This window comes from Silurus meridionalis, chromosome 25 (genome assembly GCF_014805685.1).
Source record: "Silurus meridionalis isolate SWU-2019-XX chromosome 25, ASM1480568v1, whole genome shotgun sequence".
Classification (NCBI taxonomy): Eukaryota; Metazoa; Chordata; class Actinopteri; order Siluriformes; family Siluridae; genus Silurus; species Silurus meridionalis.
The window spans coordinates 5904001-5922754 of NC_060908.1; the positions used below are offsets into that span (position 1 = coordinate 5904001).

At 37.3% G+C, this 18754-nt stretch overlaps 2 protein-coding genes across 2 annotated transcripts; one reads left to right on the plus strand and one right to left on the minus strand.

The window, feature by feature from the left end:
• Positions 1 to 1771: 1771 nt before the first annotated feature.
• On the plus strand, positions 1772 to 17062 carry p2rx5 (purinergic receptor P2X, ligand-gated ion channel, 5). The gene is made up of 12 exons (XM_046839547.1): positions 1772 to 1949; positions 3949 to 4099; positions 4669 to 4740; positions 5667 to 5742; positions 7890 to 7974; positions 8167 to 8247; positions 10478 to 10619; positions 12315 to 12445; positions 14196 to 14289; positions 14383 to 14448; positions 16117 to 16202; positions 16275 to 17062. Exons 1-12 carry the CDS (start codon positions 1816 to 1818, stop codon positions 16534 to 16536), a joined length of 1380 nt encoding a protein of 459 aa, XP_046695503.1. The 5' UTR covers positions 1772 to 1815; the 3' UTR covers positions 16537 to 17062.
• On the minus strand, positions 17058 to 18632 carry emc6 (ER membrane protein complex subunit 6). The gene is made up of 2 exons (XM_046839548.1): positions 18420 to 18632; positions 17058 to 18339 (listed from the first exon to the last, which is right to left on the minus strand). Exon 2 carries the CDS (start codon positions 18324 to 18326, stop codon positions 17994 to 17996), a length of 333 nt encoding a protein of 110 aa, XP_046695504.1. The 5' UTR covers positions 18327 to 18339; positions 18420 to 18632; the 3' UTR covers positions 17058 to 17993.
• Between the last annotated feature and the right edge of the window lie 122 nt (positions 18633 to 18754).

Here is an 18754-nt window from a genome sequence, read left to right on the forward strand (position 1 = left end):
ACCCCAGTGCACAAAGAAATATTGAAATTTTAATAACGTGCTTAGTAGTTATTTTTAGGTGGAGAAAGTGTATGCTCAGGGTATTTGGGAATTGTTTTCCAGATTACCAAAAAAAAGGGTCAGAAGTCCATGCTGGAGTGTTCAGGAAGGGTTTTTATTCTGTTGCACTGGAATTATAAGCAACAGTCCAGTGTGGATTTTGTGTCAGGAGCTGGATTTCATGGTATCAAGTTATGTTGCTGCAGCACCTCCTACTTCTAGAGAGTGGCTCACGCGCAGCTCGGTAACAGGTGTTACACTAGATTCTGTGACCATTGTATGCTGTGACCCTAGAGGGCGCTGTTGCTAAAATGCATCTTAAAATAGATTATCTGGAGCAGCAGTCCCCAACCTTTTTTGTGCCACGGCTTGGTTAAATGTCAGACAATATTTTAAGATAAGAATTTCAGTATAACCAATATATGTGAAAGAATATATGAGTAATAACAATTTCAATATTCAATCTTTCCTTCTGAAAGAAGATGCCTTCTTTTGGATCCCCTGGAAAAAATACTCCCAACAGTGTTGGCAGTCCACAAAGTAACCACTGAATCCATATACACAGACCAGGCATAACAATGACATTGTAACATTGTCATTGGTGAATAAATTGCAAATATCTCTTCAGCATGGCACTTGTTTGTGGGTGGGATATACTGTAGTAGGCAGCAAGTGAACATTTTGACCACAAAGTTGGGCCAAATTGTGATGGATAGACTACTGGGTAAAGCATCTCAAAAACTACAGCTCTTGTGGGGTTTCCTGGTCTGCAGAAATGGTCCAACAAAGGAACAGTGGTGAACTGGTGACAGGCTCATGGGTGGCTGAGGCCTTGATTAAAGACTGGCCTGTGTGGTCCGATACAACAGATGAGCTGTAGATCAAATTGCTGAAGAAGTTCATGCTGTTAATTCTTGATGGGTCACGACTGTTTAAGCAGCAAAATGAGGACCAATATGTGTAAACATTTAATTGACATATTTTTACTTTTTTAAACTGTTTAGGGCATTTATCAGAAAACAAGGCTGATAAATATCCAGAGAAACAGCCAGCACAGATGCCAATAATGATTAATGTCATTGTGTGTGAAATTGAGGGAGGATTTTGATAACCTGTGTTACTGCCTTTTCAGATATGGTGACCCTGCTGTAAGTTCACTTTTCAGGATATAAGAGAGAGAGGGTTGGGCATCAATATGGAGAACATTAAGCTAACAAATTCCAGTATTTTATTCAGCACTTTATTACCGAGTAACAATAATTGAAATGTTTTCCAAATTCCTCTATTTGGAATAACAATATATATATATATATATATATATATATATATATATATATATATATATATATATATATATAAACACACACACTCACACACACACACACACACACACACACACACACACACACACACACACACTTTCATACACAGTTAACATTATAAATAAAAATTATATATATATATATATATATATATATATATATATATATATATATATATATAAAATATTATATAATTGTATATATATAATTAACCGTCTAAAGCAGTTTGTTTAAAGTACTGTAAATGAGTCTTTTATGAACAGTTCATGGCGCATCTGTTTCTTTGCAGCACGACAGCTGACTTGTTCTCCAGGTAACAGTGGACGCCGATGTTTGCATTTACGCTGTTTGCGTAGCGCACTTCTCTAGATGATCTATTTTCAGCTGCATTTTAGCAACAGCGCCCACTAGGGTCACAACATACGATGGTCACAGAATCTGGTGTGCAGCGGGCATGGCAAGCGTGTGCGGCCAACTCGTCAACTCGATTTTCGACTACAAGACGGAGAAGTTCTTCATTGCGAAGAACAAGAAGATCGGATTGCTGTTCAGGATCTTTCAACTCGCTGTGATCGTATACCTTATCGGGTAAGTGCGCACTGGAGCTGTCTTAAGTTGGCTTATAGGTTATTGTGCCCACTAAGTCTCAGATGATTTGTGATATATCAGGGGGAGAGTCACAGCCTGGTGGCATGTGTTGGCCTTGTGCTGAAAAAAAACTACCCCAGGACACAATGCTATTTGTAGCCCCTCAGTGCAAGTCTCTATAACAGAGCTCTGAGCTGCACCACCAGCTGAAGTCGCTTCATTATACAAAGAAAATTAAAATATATCTAGTAAATGATCTGGTTGTCTAATAACCTGTATCAGGAGTTGATAAACCTTTTTTGCAGCAATGGACAGATTTGAACAAAGTCCCGAGAACCGACCTTTCACTTGCAACAGATCATCAAAATTTTACTCAAAGTAAAAAGTGAAAGTATCTTAGACAAAAAACACTGGAAAATGCTACATGTGGTGACTGTAAAATATTCCGCTGTATCCAATAGTAATAGGTAGTCAAGTGTAATATAACAAATTCTTCTTCTTCTTCTTTCGGCTGCTCCCATTAGGGGTTGCACAGCGGATCTTCCGTCTCTATACTCTACCTCTTTCAAACCAACTACAATGCCACTGTTTCTAAACCAACATCACAGGTCTCACCACAGTCCTATAAACTTTCCCTTTCACTCTCACAGATACTCTTCTATCACAAATCACTCCTGCCACTCTTCTCCACCCACTCCACCCTGCCTGCACTCTTTTTTTTTCACTTCTCTAACACACTCTCCATTACTTTGGACTGTTGAACCCAGGTACCCAAACTCCTTCACCTTCTCCACCTCTTCTCCCTGCAACCGCACCACTCCACTGCCCTCCCTCTCATTCACACACATGTACTGTCTTACTCCTACTGACCCATTCCCCTTCTCTCCAGCGCATACCTCCACCTCTCCAGGCTCTTCTCAACCCGCTCCCTACTCTCACCACAAATCACAATATCATCCGCAAACATCATAGTCCAGGGAGACTCCTGTCTGACCTCGTCTGTCAACCTGTCCATCACCACTGCAAACAGGAAAGGGCTCAGAGCCGATCCTTGATGCAATCCAACCTCCACCTTAAACCAGTCTGTTGTTCCTACTGCACACTTCACTGCTGTCACACTGTACCTGTCCTGCACCACCCTCACATACTTCTCTGGCACACCTGACTTCCTCGCACAATACCACAACTTCTCTCTCTGCACTCTGTTGTACACTTTCTCTAAATCCATAAACACACAATGCAACTCCTTCTGACCTTCTCTATACTTCTCCATCAAAATTCTCAAAGAAAAATAATGCGTCTGTGGTGCTCTTACTCGGCATGAAACCATACTGTTGCTCACATATGGTCACCTCTTCTCTCAGCCTGGCTTCCACTACTCTTTCCCATAACTTCATGGTGTGACTAATCAACTTAATTCCCCTGTAGTTACTGCAGGTCTGCACATCTCCCCTATTCTTAAAGATCGGTACCAGCACACTTCTTCTCCATGCCTCTGGCATCCTCACACCCTACAAAATCTTGTTAAACAATCTGGTATATATATATATATATATATATATATATATATATATATATATATATATATATATATATATATATATATATATATATATATATATATATATAGGAAGCCTCAACAGGTTGGTCAAAAAGGTTTATAAATAAATTATATTACTTTAGTGTTGTATACTAAATTGCTATTACATTGCTATAATATACTGGCCATACATTATTTACATATCATTCAAATATTATCTTCATATGCATGATATTATATCATCACTAACAATATTCTCTTAATCCCAGTAGTAAAAATGGCCAAACTAAGGCTTCACAATATCATTGTGATATACCTGATATAAAGTTTCATTCAAGTTGAGTTGTAATAATATACATTTTCTGCAACTACATTAAATTAGCACAATGATAAACTGTCCATCTTTGAGAGTCTTATTCCTAAAAAAAATGCTTTCTTCTGCAACACTTCTTTTTGCAGTTGGGTCTTCGTATGGAAGAAAGGCTACCAAGAGACAGAGAAGAACATTCATAGCTCAGTGTTCACAAAGCTTAAAGGTGTTGCTCTCATTAACACCACAGATCGTGGTCTTCATGTATGGGGTGCCGAAGATTATGTCATACCCTCTCAGGTAGGCATGCTGCTGATTTTGTGTGAAATTCAAAAGCAAACACTCGTGAGTCCAAGGCGAACGTGATTTTGGAATGTAAACGTGCAGCTGATTCATAATAACAGCTTCAGCTTGCCTCTACAAATGAACTGTAATTTATTTCTGTGGATATAATAAAGTGCATATAATGAAATCACTAACAAGGTTGTTATTTGGGTTGGAATATTACAACGCACTGGAACAGAAAAAAACAAAAAAAAAACTTTTTCTGCATAAGGTTTGAGCTTCCTGTTAGGCATGTGTTTTCCTGTTTATTGCTCTTTCAACTAAATTCGTTAAACCCCAAAAGTATGAGTGTCGTTTGTATGGGCATACAAAGGTGTAATTGAAATATAAAAAATAAAATAAAACTAAAGAACCCAGACAATGGGAAATGTGAGCATCATCATAACTAGGTAAAAGCATCAATTATATTATTATATATCATTATTATTACTTTTTTCCAATCCTGTTTTATTTACAGGATCATTCATTATCCTAATTATATGTCTTTAAAAATGACCAAGTCATTGTTTGTTTTTTTCATTAAGGGGGGAAATGTCTTCTTCATTGTGACAAATTATCTGGAGACTCCAAACCAAACGCTGAGCTTGTGTGCTGAGGTAAGCACCACATTTACAGTTTTTCTCAGTTGCATTGGAAAATGTTTCGGATCATCCTTTATATTTGAAAACCGATTCGCAAAGCAATTTGTACAAACAGCACAACACATTAAATTTATTGCAGTAGCATGTAATTTTCTCAAAATCATAGTTCTCTATAAACCTAGAAGTATAGTCCTCTTAAAAGTTAGTATTTGTTTCAATGAACATATTATTGCCATCAGAATAATAAGTCCTTTTGTCATCGGTTACAAACAAGAAAGACAAAATGTTTAGTCATGTAGTCAGTATGATGGCACACGGTTTCAGTATTTCTCGATATAAACTATGGTTTGGATTACAATGATTGAAAATGCACAACGCTTAATTTCATCTAAATTGCATCTATGAATTTTTTTCAGCACAAAATGTAATATTTAATTGCATATTTTATTTATATTGATTGCAAAAGACTTGGCAGGATTTACATTTTGACTAATATTTTTTAGTAATAGTGCATGTTCGTTACTTGGTGGTTCATCCATTTTTAGAAATTGTAATTCTGTGTTTTGCTCTCTCATGCTCCTGAGTTTCACCTTTGACCTGTTTTAGAGAACTTGTTGATTATTGGCTGATCTGATGCCGTGGACGTAGCTTTGAGAATTTCATTTCTGATCTGAGAAACACTATAAAGCACTATTGACACATGCTTAGTAGAGATTTACTCATGCTGAAATATTCTGGGTGGGTTTGCTTGGGTGAACATTATGACTGAAAATGAAAAACCACCACCATACTGTGCTGTGAAAAAGTACTTTTTTTTCACATAGCGCCTGCCAGGCTTGAACAGCTTTTTTCCCTTAAAAAAGATTTTTTTTAAATATCTGTTTTGTTGTATATGATGTATATGACTGTTGTTATTTGCATGTTTATTTTAACGCTTTCAGAGTTCCAAGGTCCCCGACGGTATCTGTTTCCATGATAATGACTGCACAGAGGAAGTTGTTGTTATAGCAGGTCATGGTAAGAGGAATTATTATTATTATTATTATTATTATTATACAAGACTATAGGGGATTAACAGGAAATATCTGGAGAAAAGATGTTATGATATGTTGGTCCTCTTTTTGCTGTGATTCATCAGACTTAACCACCTTCTTCTATTGCTCCGTAGTCCATTGTTGGCACTTTTGGCAGTGGACAGAGGTCAACATGGCTGCACAGCGTCATATGCAACAAACTGCAATTCACTGTGTAATACAGTATCTCGTCTGTTGAATTGGACCATGGCCTTGGCCGCCTATGTCCCTTTCTCTTGTTCACCACTGTTCCTTCTTTAGACTAATTGTGATAGATACTGACCGCTGCAGACCCCCAAACACCCAACACCCCTAAGGAGCTGCAGTTTTAGAGATGCTCCGGCTCAGTCGTCTAGCCATCACAATTTGGCCCTTGTCAAACTTGCTCAAATCCTCAAGTCAAGTCAAGTCAAGTCAAGTCAAGTCAAGTCAAGAAGCTTTTATTTTAATTTTAACCATATATAGCTGACGCATTACACAGTGAAATGAAACAACATTCCTCCTGAACCCTGGTGCTACATACAACAATAATTACAGAAAACAGAAAACACAGGACTAGTAAGTGTCCTCACCACAAGCTTGCCATTTTTCCTGCTTCTAAACATCAACTTTGAAGACAAAATGTTCACTTGCTGCCAAATACAGTATATCCCACCCACTAACAGGTGCCATTTCCTTTAAGATTCATTGTGACAGCTTCAGATTCAGTTTATATATTTATAGCTTGGCATAGTAAGGAAAGAAACTGTGTGATAAACCAACTGAACTTTAGGTTCAACAAAGTGAAACAACACAGCATGTAAAGACAGCTAAGCGTTCAGACCAGAAAGAGACACTTAACACAAAAGGGAATAAACCCTGACTGGGGCACCAGTCCATCGCAGGGCATACATACATTTATCCTTTGAAATATAGGGGAAGATTTAGCATAGCTAATCCAGCTACTGGACAACCAAGAGGTTACTTAATATAAAATAATGCTTGTTTTGTTTCACTGTGCACTGTACTATACATGGTTGAAATGTCAGGAAAGCCACTTGACTTGACTTGACATTAAAAAAATCCCAGGAGACAGGAAGACAGGAACTTGAGCCCATGTTCAAAACTAGAATGCCATTGCTAATAGGCAGAATATCTTCCCTCTGCACCACTGTTTAACCAATATTTTATACTGTGAAAATGCTAGGTGTATTAGCTATGAGAGATTCTGCATAGTTGTTGTAGTAAGTGTTTCTAACGTTATGTATAGAAAGTCAGCAAATAAGTGAATCAGTAAGAAGCTGGTACAATGAAAAATTAGACAAAATGGAACAATAAGTACAACTGTGACAGAATTAGTGGGTCACAAAAGTTAACAGAAAAAAAAAAAATAGGTTAAAAATATAGGTTAGCTAGTTTGATTTGTCACCGTAGCCAGAAAAAAATGAGCTACATACACTCTATGGACAAAAGTATCGGGACAACCAGCCATATGTGGTACTTCCCCAAACTGTTTTCACAAGATTGGTGGCTGTATAAGGTTACATAGGATGTATGTGGATGTGATAGACATTTGAAGAATGCATGAGAATGACATTTTCACTTGAACTGAGACCCAAACCTGTTCACAAAGTCAGCTCTATGAAAATATGGGTTATATGTATTCAAGTGGAAGATCTCCTGCTATAAAGCTTTGGCCTCAACACTATTAAACTCCTTTGGGATAAATTGTAACGCTGACTGCACCCCAGACCTCATCATGCATTGTCAATACCTGACTTTACTAATAGACTTGTGGCTGAATGAGTACAAATTTCCAAAAACACACTCCAAAATCTATTGGAATATCCTCCTAGAAGTGTGGAATTTATTATAACAGCAAATAAGGAATAATATAAAATTTTATTTTCAGAAAGCATATGATAAACATATGGTATCTATGTTTTGTATGAAGCAATTTTTTTTTTACATAAAAAATACAGTATCTATACAAACATTTTTTTGAGGCATGTAACGGTTATAGAATTATTTTAAGTCATTATTTTTTTGTTAATTACAGAACAAAGAACTGTTCATTGAAATTAATGTTTTCATTTTTGTCTTTCGGCACAGGGTTGAAGACGGGGCGTTGTATAAATGAGACAGGCACGTGTGAAATTTATGGCTGGTGTCCGATTGAGAGCAGTCACACCCCAGCGTAAGAAAAACGGCACCTTACACCATCATACTATATAATTTCCTCTTGTGAATTTATTTTGCTACAGCATGATACACAGCTAAAGAAACGAGTCTTGGTTATGATCAAATCAAAACAAATTAAATTTTATTTGTCACATACACATACAGGGTACGACATGCAGTGAAATGCTTTTTATGATGTGGTTTTCAGGGTGCCATTGCTGGGACAGGCAGAGAACTTCACCATCTACATCAGGAACTTCATTGGCTTTCCAAAGTTTGAGTTCTCCAAGTAAGAAATACTGTGGTCTCTATCCGTGTGTTTCTGAACTCCAAAGCAACACTGTAGGAATTGTGTAAATGCATTATATATTTTTGGTATGGCCAGAGTCTAGGATGCATTTCTGTGCATTTCACAACTAGGCCTTCAGTTGTCTCTTAATACCTTCATTATGACACCACAATTATAGAACCATCAATATTATAAAGAAAAGCAGTATAATAGAGCGCTGCATCAAAGATAGGTAACTCAGTAGTGAGAACAAGTCTCAACAAGTTGAACAAGTCTCCTTTCGGTTTAACCATAGCTGCACCGCCAGCGTACACTACCTCTAGCAGAAGCATCAATAATAACTTCATAAAATGGTGCCTTTTTTTGTGCATTTTTAAAGTATTTTTTGAAAAATAGAGTTTTTATGGAAATTTGAAATGAGGTTTTTGTGCAAATTCTACAGATAAGAAAATGCAAAAGTATAAATGGCTCTGGAAAAAACGTAACAACTGTTTTGAACTATTTTAGCTGACCTTTCCTCATGATATTCAGCTTTTCTTGAAAAATCTGTTTTGGAAATTTCTTCTTCTCTGTCAGCCAATGTGAAATAAAAAAAAAAAAAAACAGCTGTTAGGTCTACACAAAAATATTTTAATTTGTGTAATTTGCTAAAGATTCTGTTTGCGAGCTGTGACTAGTGCGCTCTCTGACTATCCAATTAAAGGACATGAAAATGTAGATGTTATCGTTTGCCTGCTGGATGGCTCTGTTGTCGCCAACTCGAAATCTGATTGGTCAAAGCGACAGTTTCCTTGTCATGTATTTGAAGCTACAGGCACCTGCACTTATAATTCTAAAGTTCTCAAGGCTGATTTATTTTTTTTACCCTGGCAACAAGTGATGGCTGAAATATGTTTGGATAGAAACTATAACATAAACATGCACTACTAGAAGTGCAACCTAGAGAAAGGACTATTGGGAATAATTTTATACATATTCATGGGAAAAATATTAAAACGTAAGCCAGTGATTCTGAGTGTTTAGGCCTGCAGTGAAGGCCCTGTCTGGCCCTGACGACCCACCACTGATACCTCACCCTTTAAAACACTGCTAACACATATACACAATGGGTGTTCACACATACAGAACATACATCGACACGTATTTCTCGTTGCTTAAACAGGTGTCTGACAACATAGTTTCAGTATGTGTGCATCATTTACATCACATGGCGACATATAAGGGAGAACACACAGATACACCGGAACACATTGCTAAGTTGAGCCATAGATTATCTTGCACATAAAAAAAACTATTTATACACACACTCAGTTGTGGGACACTGGGACCGCTTTCCAGTTGTTTGAACTCGCTTAGCATGCTATAAGCTGTAAATGTCTTCCTGTTTTTGTCCTCTTCTTTTACACACAGGAAATAGCAACTTTTTACAACCTGTAAAACCTTTGCACGTGTGCTATATGCATTTCTTTCTAAGGGTGTGGGTTTTTGTCCTCTTTTTTATTTCACACAGGAAATAGCAACTTTTCACAACCTGTAAAACATTTGCACTTGTGCTGTATGCATTTCTTCCTAAGGGTGTGGGTTTAACTTGCTCTTCTGATTGAATTGCTTTTAAATTGCTCTTGAACTGCTCTTGTGGTTTGCTCTTAAAGAACAGGGTGTGATGAATTCGAATTATCAATACACTTCAAGTAAGAAAATTTTATTTATTTGCTTGTTTGTTTATTTGCCTTTAAATGGACCCGTCTGATACTCATTTTAGTTAACATCAACAACATTGTGCTTGTTTAGTGCAGTTAGTTAGAAGCTATCTACCTTTGCAGATGGGCTAATATAACTCTTTTTGATAGTTATTGATATATTTGCAGGAGAAACAGCAGCGTCACAATTTCAGTTTCACATAAAACTGCACACATTCCTCTTATTGTTTGTTTGTTTCTTCCTTTCTTCTTGGTTTTTCCTCTGTCTCTTCATTCTTCATTTTCTTTCCTTTCCTTTCCTTTCCTTTCCTTTCCTTTCCTTTCCTTTCCTTTCCTTTCCTTTCCTTTCCTTTTCTTTTCCTTTCCTCTCTTCTCCTCTCCTCTCATTTCCTTTCCTTTCCTTTCCTTTCCTTTCCTTTCCTTTCCTTTCCTTTCCTTTCCTTTCCTTTCCTTTCCTTTCCTTTCCTTTCCTCTCCTCTCATTTCCTTTTTCTTTTCCTTTGCCTTTTTCCTTTCCCCTTTCCCTTCAAGATCCAATGTTCTCCCATCGACCAAACACTCATATCTCAAGTCCTGCTACTATGACGAAGTCCACCATCCATACTGCCCCATTTTCCGAGTGGGAGATCTGGTCAGCTGGACTGGTCACAGCTTCCAAGAAATGGCTATCAAGGCAAGTGTTTCTAATGTCATTCTGTACTCTTAATGTATTTATAATGTCTCAGAGACCAGTAGTCTGATAATCGGATAAAGGGAGGATGTGTCCGAATTTGAGTGTGAAGGATTTGACAATCTTCAAGGAATGATATGATTAGAGAAGGATTGATTTAATTATGAGCTCTTTTTCATACATTTACTGTGTGACTTACCACCCTCAAAAACAGATCCTAAAGTGTTTATATTTCTCTCATACCACAAAAACTTGCCACAATTGTTTTTCAAAAAAGCTACAATTGTTTTATTTATTAATAAATTTCATGTTGTGCTTCGTAATGCTTTACAATTGAATGTATGTAAAAAAAATTTTTACATTATAACAGCTAGAAATATTATTTCACTAGCCTTTCTTTTTCCTACTGCAGTTAACAAGACATAAAAACATAGCTTTTTATGTTACTGAGAAACAATAAAGGGCAACATTCTCCAATTTGATCAGCTTTACCTTGGTTGTGAAGTGCTGACATTGGACACTTGAAACAATTTTAATGTTAATTCTTTGCTGAGCTGATGATATAGAGACGAAAAACCTTCAACAATTAAACATCCAGTGAAAAAAAATTTAATGTTGACACTTAGGCAGCATAAATGACGCTGAATATCATTTAGTCGAAACAGTTCTGTGTTTGCACAGGGATTTTCTACAATTAGTACTCTTATATATCCTAATGCTACTTACATATAAGGTAAATAAGAAATAATCGGTCAGGGAACCAACCTCAGCCACTTTCAGTGCCGGTCCCAAGTTTGGATAAATTGGGGAGGGTTGCGTTAGGAAGGGCATCCAGCGAAAAACGTGCCAAATCAAACATGTGGAGGATCCGCTGTGGCGACCCCTAATGGGAGAAGCCGAAAGAAAGTTTAGTTTATATAAAAAGAATTCAATTCATTTTTATTTGTATAGCGCTTTTAACAATGAACATTGTCTCAAAGCAGCTTTACACAGATAATGTGGTGATTAAAAGTGAATATGTTCTTTATAAGTAAGTTTGTCCCTGATGAGCAAGCCGGTGGCGACTGTGGCAAGGAAAAACTCCCCAAGATGGCGATAGGAAGAAACCTTGAGAGGAACCAGACTCAAGAGGGAACCTATCCTCATCTGGGTTGCACCGAATGTCCATTTGTAGCAGATATATAATGTTGCTGGGTACAATGATGATGATGATCAGAAGTGAAAAGTAGTCCTGAGTCAGTGTAGGAGACTGTTGACATTAACTACAGTTCAATCCATCCTTAAAGCGCCTGTTCTTACTCCAAAATTTCATGGAACCACCCAAGGCGTTGATGAGAAACCGTCCCAAGCTGCACAGAGTGGCCTCTAGGAACCAGGCAATGTTTACAGAACTACTGCAGTAAATGGAAAATATGTTGACTGGCCTGCTATAGAGCGCTGAACTCACCCTTATTAAACACCTTTGGGATTAATTGTATCGCTGACTGCACCCCAGGTCTTCTCACCCTACTTGACTTTACTAACACCCCTGTGGCTGAATAAGAAGAGTGAAGGTTATTAGAAAAGCAAATGGGGACTAAATGTGGAATAGGATGTTTAAACTAATTTATGGTCAACACAGGTTTCCACATACTTTTGTTTATATGGTGCATCAATCTAGGAATTCAATTCATCTGTTTTTCTCTCCTTCACGCACAGGGTGGATCTGTTGCGGTGGGCATTGACTGGACTTGTGATTTGGATAAAGACTACTCTAAATGCATCCCCAAGTACAGCTTTACTCGCCTGGACAAGTCAGAAGGCTCAAGCATCAGTGGATACAACTTCAGGTGTGTTCGTCACACCAGCATTGTTCATGGATATATTTTTAATTTTCTGTCCTCAAAAACACAAGACAAATGCAACGCCAGACTCATTTTATAAATCCTTGTTTTAAGTGCGTATTCTTCCTAAGTTAATATTATCCAGAAATCCACCGTTTGTGATTAAGGTTAGGAGCCGAATTATCCGAATTATCCGATTTTCAAATGTTTCCATCTGTCGTCGACCGGACTTTCCAGATTAGCTTCGTGACCAAAGGCGTAAATTATCACTGACTCACTGTCCTTGGGGACAATAATGTACAGTGCTTGAAACACATACAGCCTGAGAGTTTTCTCACATATTACATGCAGAGCTGCCTGTTATTTTTAAACAGAAATATTTAACACCTTTAATTTTTTCACTTTAGAGCAATGCTGTTAAAAGCAGGACAATGTTATCACAAACATGCTTTACTTACTGAGACTATTGACATTGTAGAGACAGAAAACAGCTAAAAGTCTTATTTCTCATTTTAAATCATACTCCGTTTCAGTTTATACTAAAATTGTGTTGTTTTTTTGGCTAATTTAACATTTATTAAAGTTTTCGTATATGTTGTTGAAAAGGATTCTTTAATTACAGTTTTTCTCAAAAATGAAATTCTCAAAGCTACTTGTTCAACCTCCACGTCATGTGGTAATTTGTGCTCATCATAAAAGCAAATGTCTTTGTTTTGTTCAAATTGCGAATGCTTTGGTACATACATTTAAATCATTGTCTGTTGTTTCCTACATTAGCAGGTGTTTGTCATGCTGATCAAAATATATTATATTAGTTTCACCTAAATAGTTTTAAAACCCAAAACATCTCGGCAGCAGTTCATTGCAAAGTCAATAAAGCCAAAATCTTTAAACCATCTGTCAGTCTTTCACAGTTTTTCTCAGTTGCTTTGGAGCATTTTCTCGAATCATTCTTAATATTTGCAAACCAATAAGTGAATTTCTCAAAACAATGTGCACAAACAGTACAATCCATTGGATTTCTTGCAAAACTCTGTACTTTTCTCAAAATTCTTAGTTTATCTCTCTAAATTAAGTATTTGTGTCAATGAACATCTCATTCCCATCAGAATAACAAGTCCTTTAGTCATTGTTCACAAACCAGATTGTAAAAATGTTTAGTAATGTTGTTAGTATGAAGTGCACAGTTTTAGGATTTTCTCATATAAACTATGGTTTGGGTTACAATGAATACAATTTTTACAAAGGCTGAATTCCTTCTGTTTGGGCTCTATGAATTTGAACAGCACAAATGTATTTATTTGATTGCATATTTGATTTAAATTGATTGCAAAAGAAGTACAGAATTTACACTTTTACTGCACTGTACTAGTGTTTATTTGTTTCCTATCTTGTTCATCCATTTTCAGAAATTGTAATTGTGTTTTGCTCTGTCTGTCGCCAAATTCACGAGATTCACCATTGACCTGTTTTAGAAAACTTCCTGATTAATAGTTGATCTGATGCCGTTCACTCGCCTTCATTACACAATCATTTAAATAAACATACAAAAGCATTCGCAATTTAATCAAAGCAACAATAATGTGCACAAATGTTTAAATGATGTGAAGGTTAAACAAGTCGTTTTGAGAATTCCATTTCTGATCTGAGAAACTCTCCAAAGCAAATGAGAAAAACTGTAAGAAAATCTAATCTATGGCTTCATCCTAAACGTTATAACAGCTTATAACATCATTTTCTTGGCTTGTCTTGACAGATTTGCTCGCTATTACAAAGATGCAACAGGAAAGACATACCGCTCATTGTTGAAAGTGTTTGGCATTCGTTTCGATATCATGGTCAATGGGCAGGTATGGCTGACTGTTATTATTGTTATAGTATGACAATTATTGTTTTTGAATGAACTGTCAAATCATTGCCCATGTTGTGTTCTTTGTTTCCAGGCAGGGAAATTCAGTATTGTCCCTACTGTCGTGAACATTGGGTCTGGAGTTGCTTTAATGGGTATTGTAAGTATAACTTCATGTAAATAATTGACTCTACACCACCATACACCTAAATCTGTTCATTGAACCAGTGTTAATAATAATAACACAAGTGCCATAACTGTATAGTGCAGGATATTTATAGAAAAACCGAGAGTCACAAACAAAATTTGTGCATTGGAGGAAGTAGAAGGTGATTGTAAAATTGAAGATGAAACTGTGCTATAAGGGTTTGGACACCTGAGCATCACTTCAGATATGTAATTGTTGAGCATCCAATTCCAAGTTTCATAAAGACTACAAACACTGTATACTCTGCATTCCGTTTTAATTGACATTTTTAGCATCTTAAAATGTTTTTTCACTTCCCATATATGGCAGGCCAAATCATAGGACACGTCTGGTCCTTAGTTTGGGAATCTTTTTCATCTGGGTGCAACTGCACATTTGCTGAGAGGTATCCAAGATCATGGTTGGTGCTCCCCTTCCGTCCCAAAATAAAAAAAGCTAAAAAGTGGATATTCTATTGAAGGAAAGGATTTTAATCTAAAAAAATTAGTAATGTTCGAGTTCAAACAGTTCACATGGAAAGAACCGAAGAGTGTTTAATACCTAGAGAACACCTGCTCTAAAACTCAAGAAAAGCTTCAGCCACAAGAGGTCAGAATTGTATCGTTCTTACTTACGAACAAACTCGATTGAAAGCCGCAGGCCGTAAGACGACAAATGTAGTCTTTCAAAATTGCAGAAAATTTCCTTGTCTTGTGCTATTGCTTCAATCTCTCCATAATATGCTGTTTCAAGCATGCTGTACCTGCACCTTGAGGTAAAGATTTGCATTAAATAAATCAAGTCAAATTCTTTCTGTTTTATAAATTTCATGTCAATTTAGATTTTTGCAGCTTTAACGAAATAAACAAGTTCATTTTTTGTAAAAATAGAAATGAAGATCAATATCAAAAGCATTTCTTCCCTTTTTTTCCCACTTACCATATATAGCATGGTGGGCCAAATCTTGCCTAGTTTGGGCATGTCTGGTATAGTTATTACCAGTGATATTTATTTTTACTAGCAATGCACAATTTATTTTAAATCGCACTGTTATCCTATCACCACTAAGCATTTATTAACCAAGGGTTAGAATATCATACTTTAAAATTAGTAAACCTGTTTTATATTGCACTGTTTATTCAATTTATAAAATTGCAGCCATGTCAGTTTTACACAAACACAATAATGGCAATAGAGCTGCTTGATATGTCTTGGTTTCCAAGCAGGGAAATTCTGTTTTCTCCCACAGTGGTGAACACTGGGTCTGGAGTTGCTGTAATGGGTGTTTCATGTGACTAATTGGCTCTGCACCATCAAGAGCATCTCAAGCCGTTCATTCAAACATCAATAATATAGATTCCATAGCTGAGCAGATGCCGGATAGTTATTAGAAGAACAGAGAAAGTCACAACAAAACATAAGGGTTAAAAGAAGTAGAAGGTGTGAAGGGAGAGGTAGCTTAGTGGTTAAGGCTTTGGACTTTGGATCTAAAAGTTAAAATTCCAGCCCAGCAAGCTGCAACATCTGGGCCCCTGAGCAAGGCCTTTAACACCATAACTGCTCAGTTGTATGAATGAGATAAGATCAGTCTTCTGGGAAGGATCTGTAATAAACTGTAGTTTTGTGGGTTTTTTTGTACAGGGAGTGTTCTGCTGTGACATGATCCTTGTCTACATGATGAATGGGAGCTCATTTTATAGACAAAGAAAGTTCGAGACTGTGGCAAAGTAAGACTAAATTCAAACTTTTTTATGTACGTTATCAGACATATTCTAATGTACTAATATGTCCATCTGTAGAAAGCCTGAAAGACGATCCAAAGGGACAAATCACACTAGGCGACATAGGCACGGCCATGACAGGCACAAGAAAGAAGACCATCCGGATGTGGAGAACCAACTGCTGGAGTCCTCTCCGTCTCGCAGTCCTAGAAGACACAAGCATCGCAGTCACGAACTAAAGGAGGTTAAAGAGGCAACATCCAGATCGCACCGCAGTCCTGAAAGAAAAGCCACGGGTCAGGCTTCATCTTCCAAGATGGCAAGCAGTCCAAAAAAATAAAGCGCATGACAAGGAAGTTTGGAGGAGGGAACTACTGTGTACTGTAAAAGAAAAAAGGGGCAGGTCAGAAAAATCTTCTGAGCAGCAGTATGAGGTACTGCATTCCATTGCTTTCCCCAATAATGCTGTAAGAATTGTGTTGCTGAAGAGTCAAACATAAACCTGCTGATTGCTTAAGATGTGACTTATGTGTAAAAATAAATGCAAAATCCAAAACTTGATTAAGGTGCTTGGAAAGTTCTAGATGAAGGAGGGATTTGGGATCTTTTGTTAAACAATTTCACGTTTAGCAAAAAGAAAAATTCAAGGTCAGTATTCAAGGTCAAAATATCAATAAATACATGGGATTCATTAAGGCATGTTTTCATCAAGGATGCCAAAAATTCTCAAGCTGGAAACAGTTGCTGGAAACAGTTGCCTTTAGATGTATGTTTATTTTTTACACATACTGCCTTTTATTATAAATATTAAAGTCATACATGTCTGTTTATTCATGTACAAGAAATTAAAAAGAATAAAAATTGCATTCATGAGTGATTTATTTGTTTATAAGAAACCACAGAAATACACACAATGCCACATGAGTCAGGAGTTGGTTAAAATTATTTAGATTTTTTAAATTTATTTTCTATTTCTCATAATGGAATTACACTTCTAATGCTAGTACGCTCAAATGCAAACTCCGAGATAATCGCATATCAACATATTGATATGACGAAGTATCATATGTATAGTCACCAGGAGTTTTGTTTCCTCTGCGTGTGCTGTTTACGACAATGTTAGATGACTTTTTTTTGTGGGGTGGAACAAAAAAAAAAAAAGGAGATACCCCAACTGTGTACAATTCAACTATACAAAAAGCCTTCTAGTTATTTAATAATAATCTTAAATAGAAACATGATTAATAACTGTGATACATGTATCAAGGTGGCACAGCGGGTAGTGTTAATGTTTTACTGCTCCAGAGCCCAGGTCAATCATGGGTTTGGGTTACATTGTGTGTGTGGAGTTTTACATGATTTTCAGGTCTGTGTAGGTTTTCTCCAGTTCTCTGCTTTCATTTTGCCTTACACACATTTAGGCAGACTGACTACACAACATTGGTGTAAGTGTGTGTGTGTGTGTGTGTGTGTGTGTGTGTGTGTGTGTGTGTGCGCATCACATCCTGTGCTGGATTGGTATCTCCTCAAAGGGTGTATTCCCAAAATAGGCTCCAGATCCACCTCAACCCTGACCAAAGACAAAAATCTGTCACTGTAGATGACCAAATGAATAAATTAAAAGGATCTGATTAATGACAACTAAAAACAGGTTCACTGCAGGTCAGAATCAGTTCAGTGCCATCAAATGCAAACAAATGTTGAAACATTCAATTAAATGACCATGCTGAGGGACTAGGAGGATATTTTCTTGGAACGTCTGCACTAAATGCACGCGTAGAGCAGCGTTGCACGCCTTTAGTACACGTGCACCATTCCGTAAAGGAAAGTCCAGAAGAGCACGTAGGTGAACAATCCGCCCACGAGGCCTCCGGTGAAAAGCAGGCGTCTGGACTTGAAGCACTTGTTCCACCGTCGACCGGCTTTTAGGATAAGCAGCACCGAGAGCAGGAAGGACGCCAGAAAGTAGAAGATGAACCCGTATAAGCCCGTGAGACCCAGGATGCCCGCTGTGGCACCGGACAGAGCTGAAACGGAGGTGCGGCAGTATTCAAGCACCCCGGCGTTGCCCCTCACCGCAACCTCGCTGATGAACTGCGGGCCTTCGCGTTTGGCTGCGATCGCCGCCATTCCGTCCAAATCACTGCAAACACACCATAATACACCATTACTCCACCAAATCACGTGACCGATTCATTATCCCCCATTCGCTTTTTGACTTACCGTTGGGATTAAAAACGCACGCGCTCAAGAAACCACAGATTCTCCACTTGTATTTAACTACACGCGCATATAATATACTCGTGCAAATGTTAAAGACGGGTTGATTGATTTTTTTATTTTTTTAAATAGAATATATCCACTTTTTCGCCGACAGAAACGCTACGCCGCTCTACCATCCACAGGCCGCCATCTTTTTTTTTTTTTTTTTTCACCGTCGACGCAGAACATGACAAAATTAAAGACCCCCCTTCTTTTTCTCTGTTTATTCTTTTTTTATGTAATCTTTTGTATTGTAACATTTACAATATTTTATTAAATAGTATTATCAAATAAAT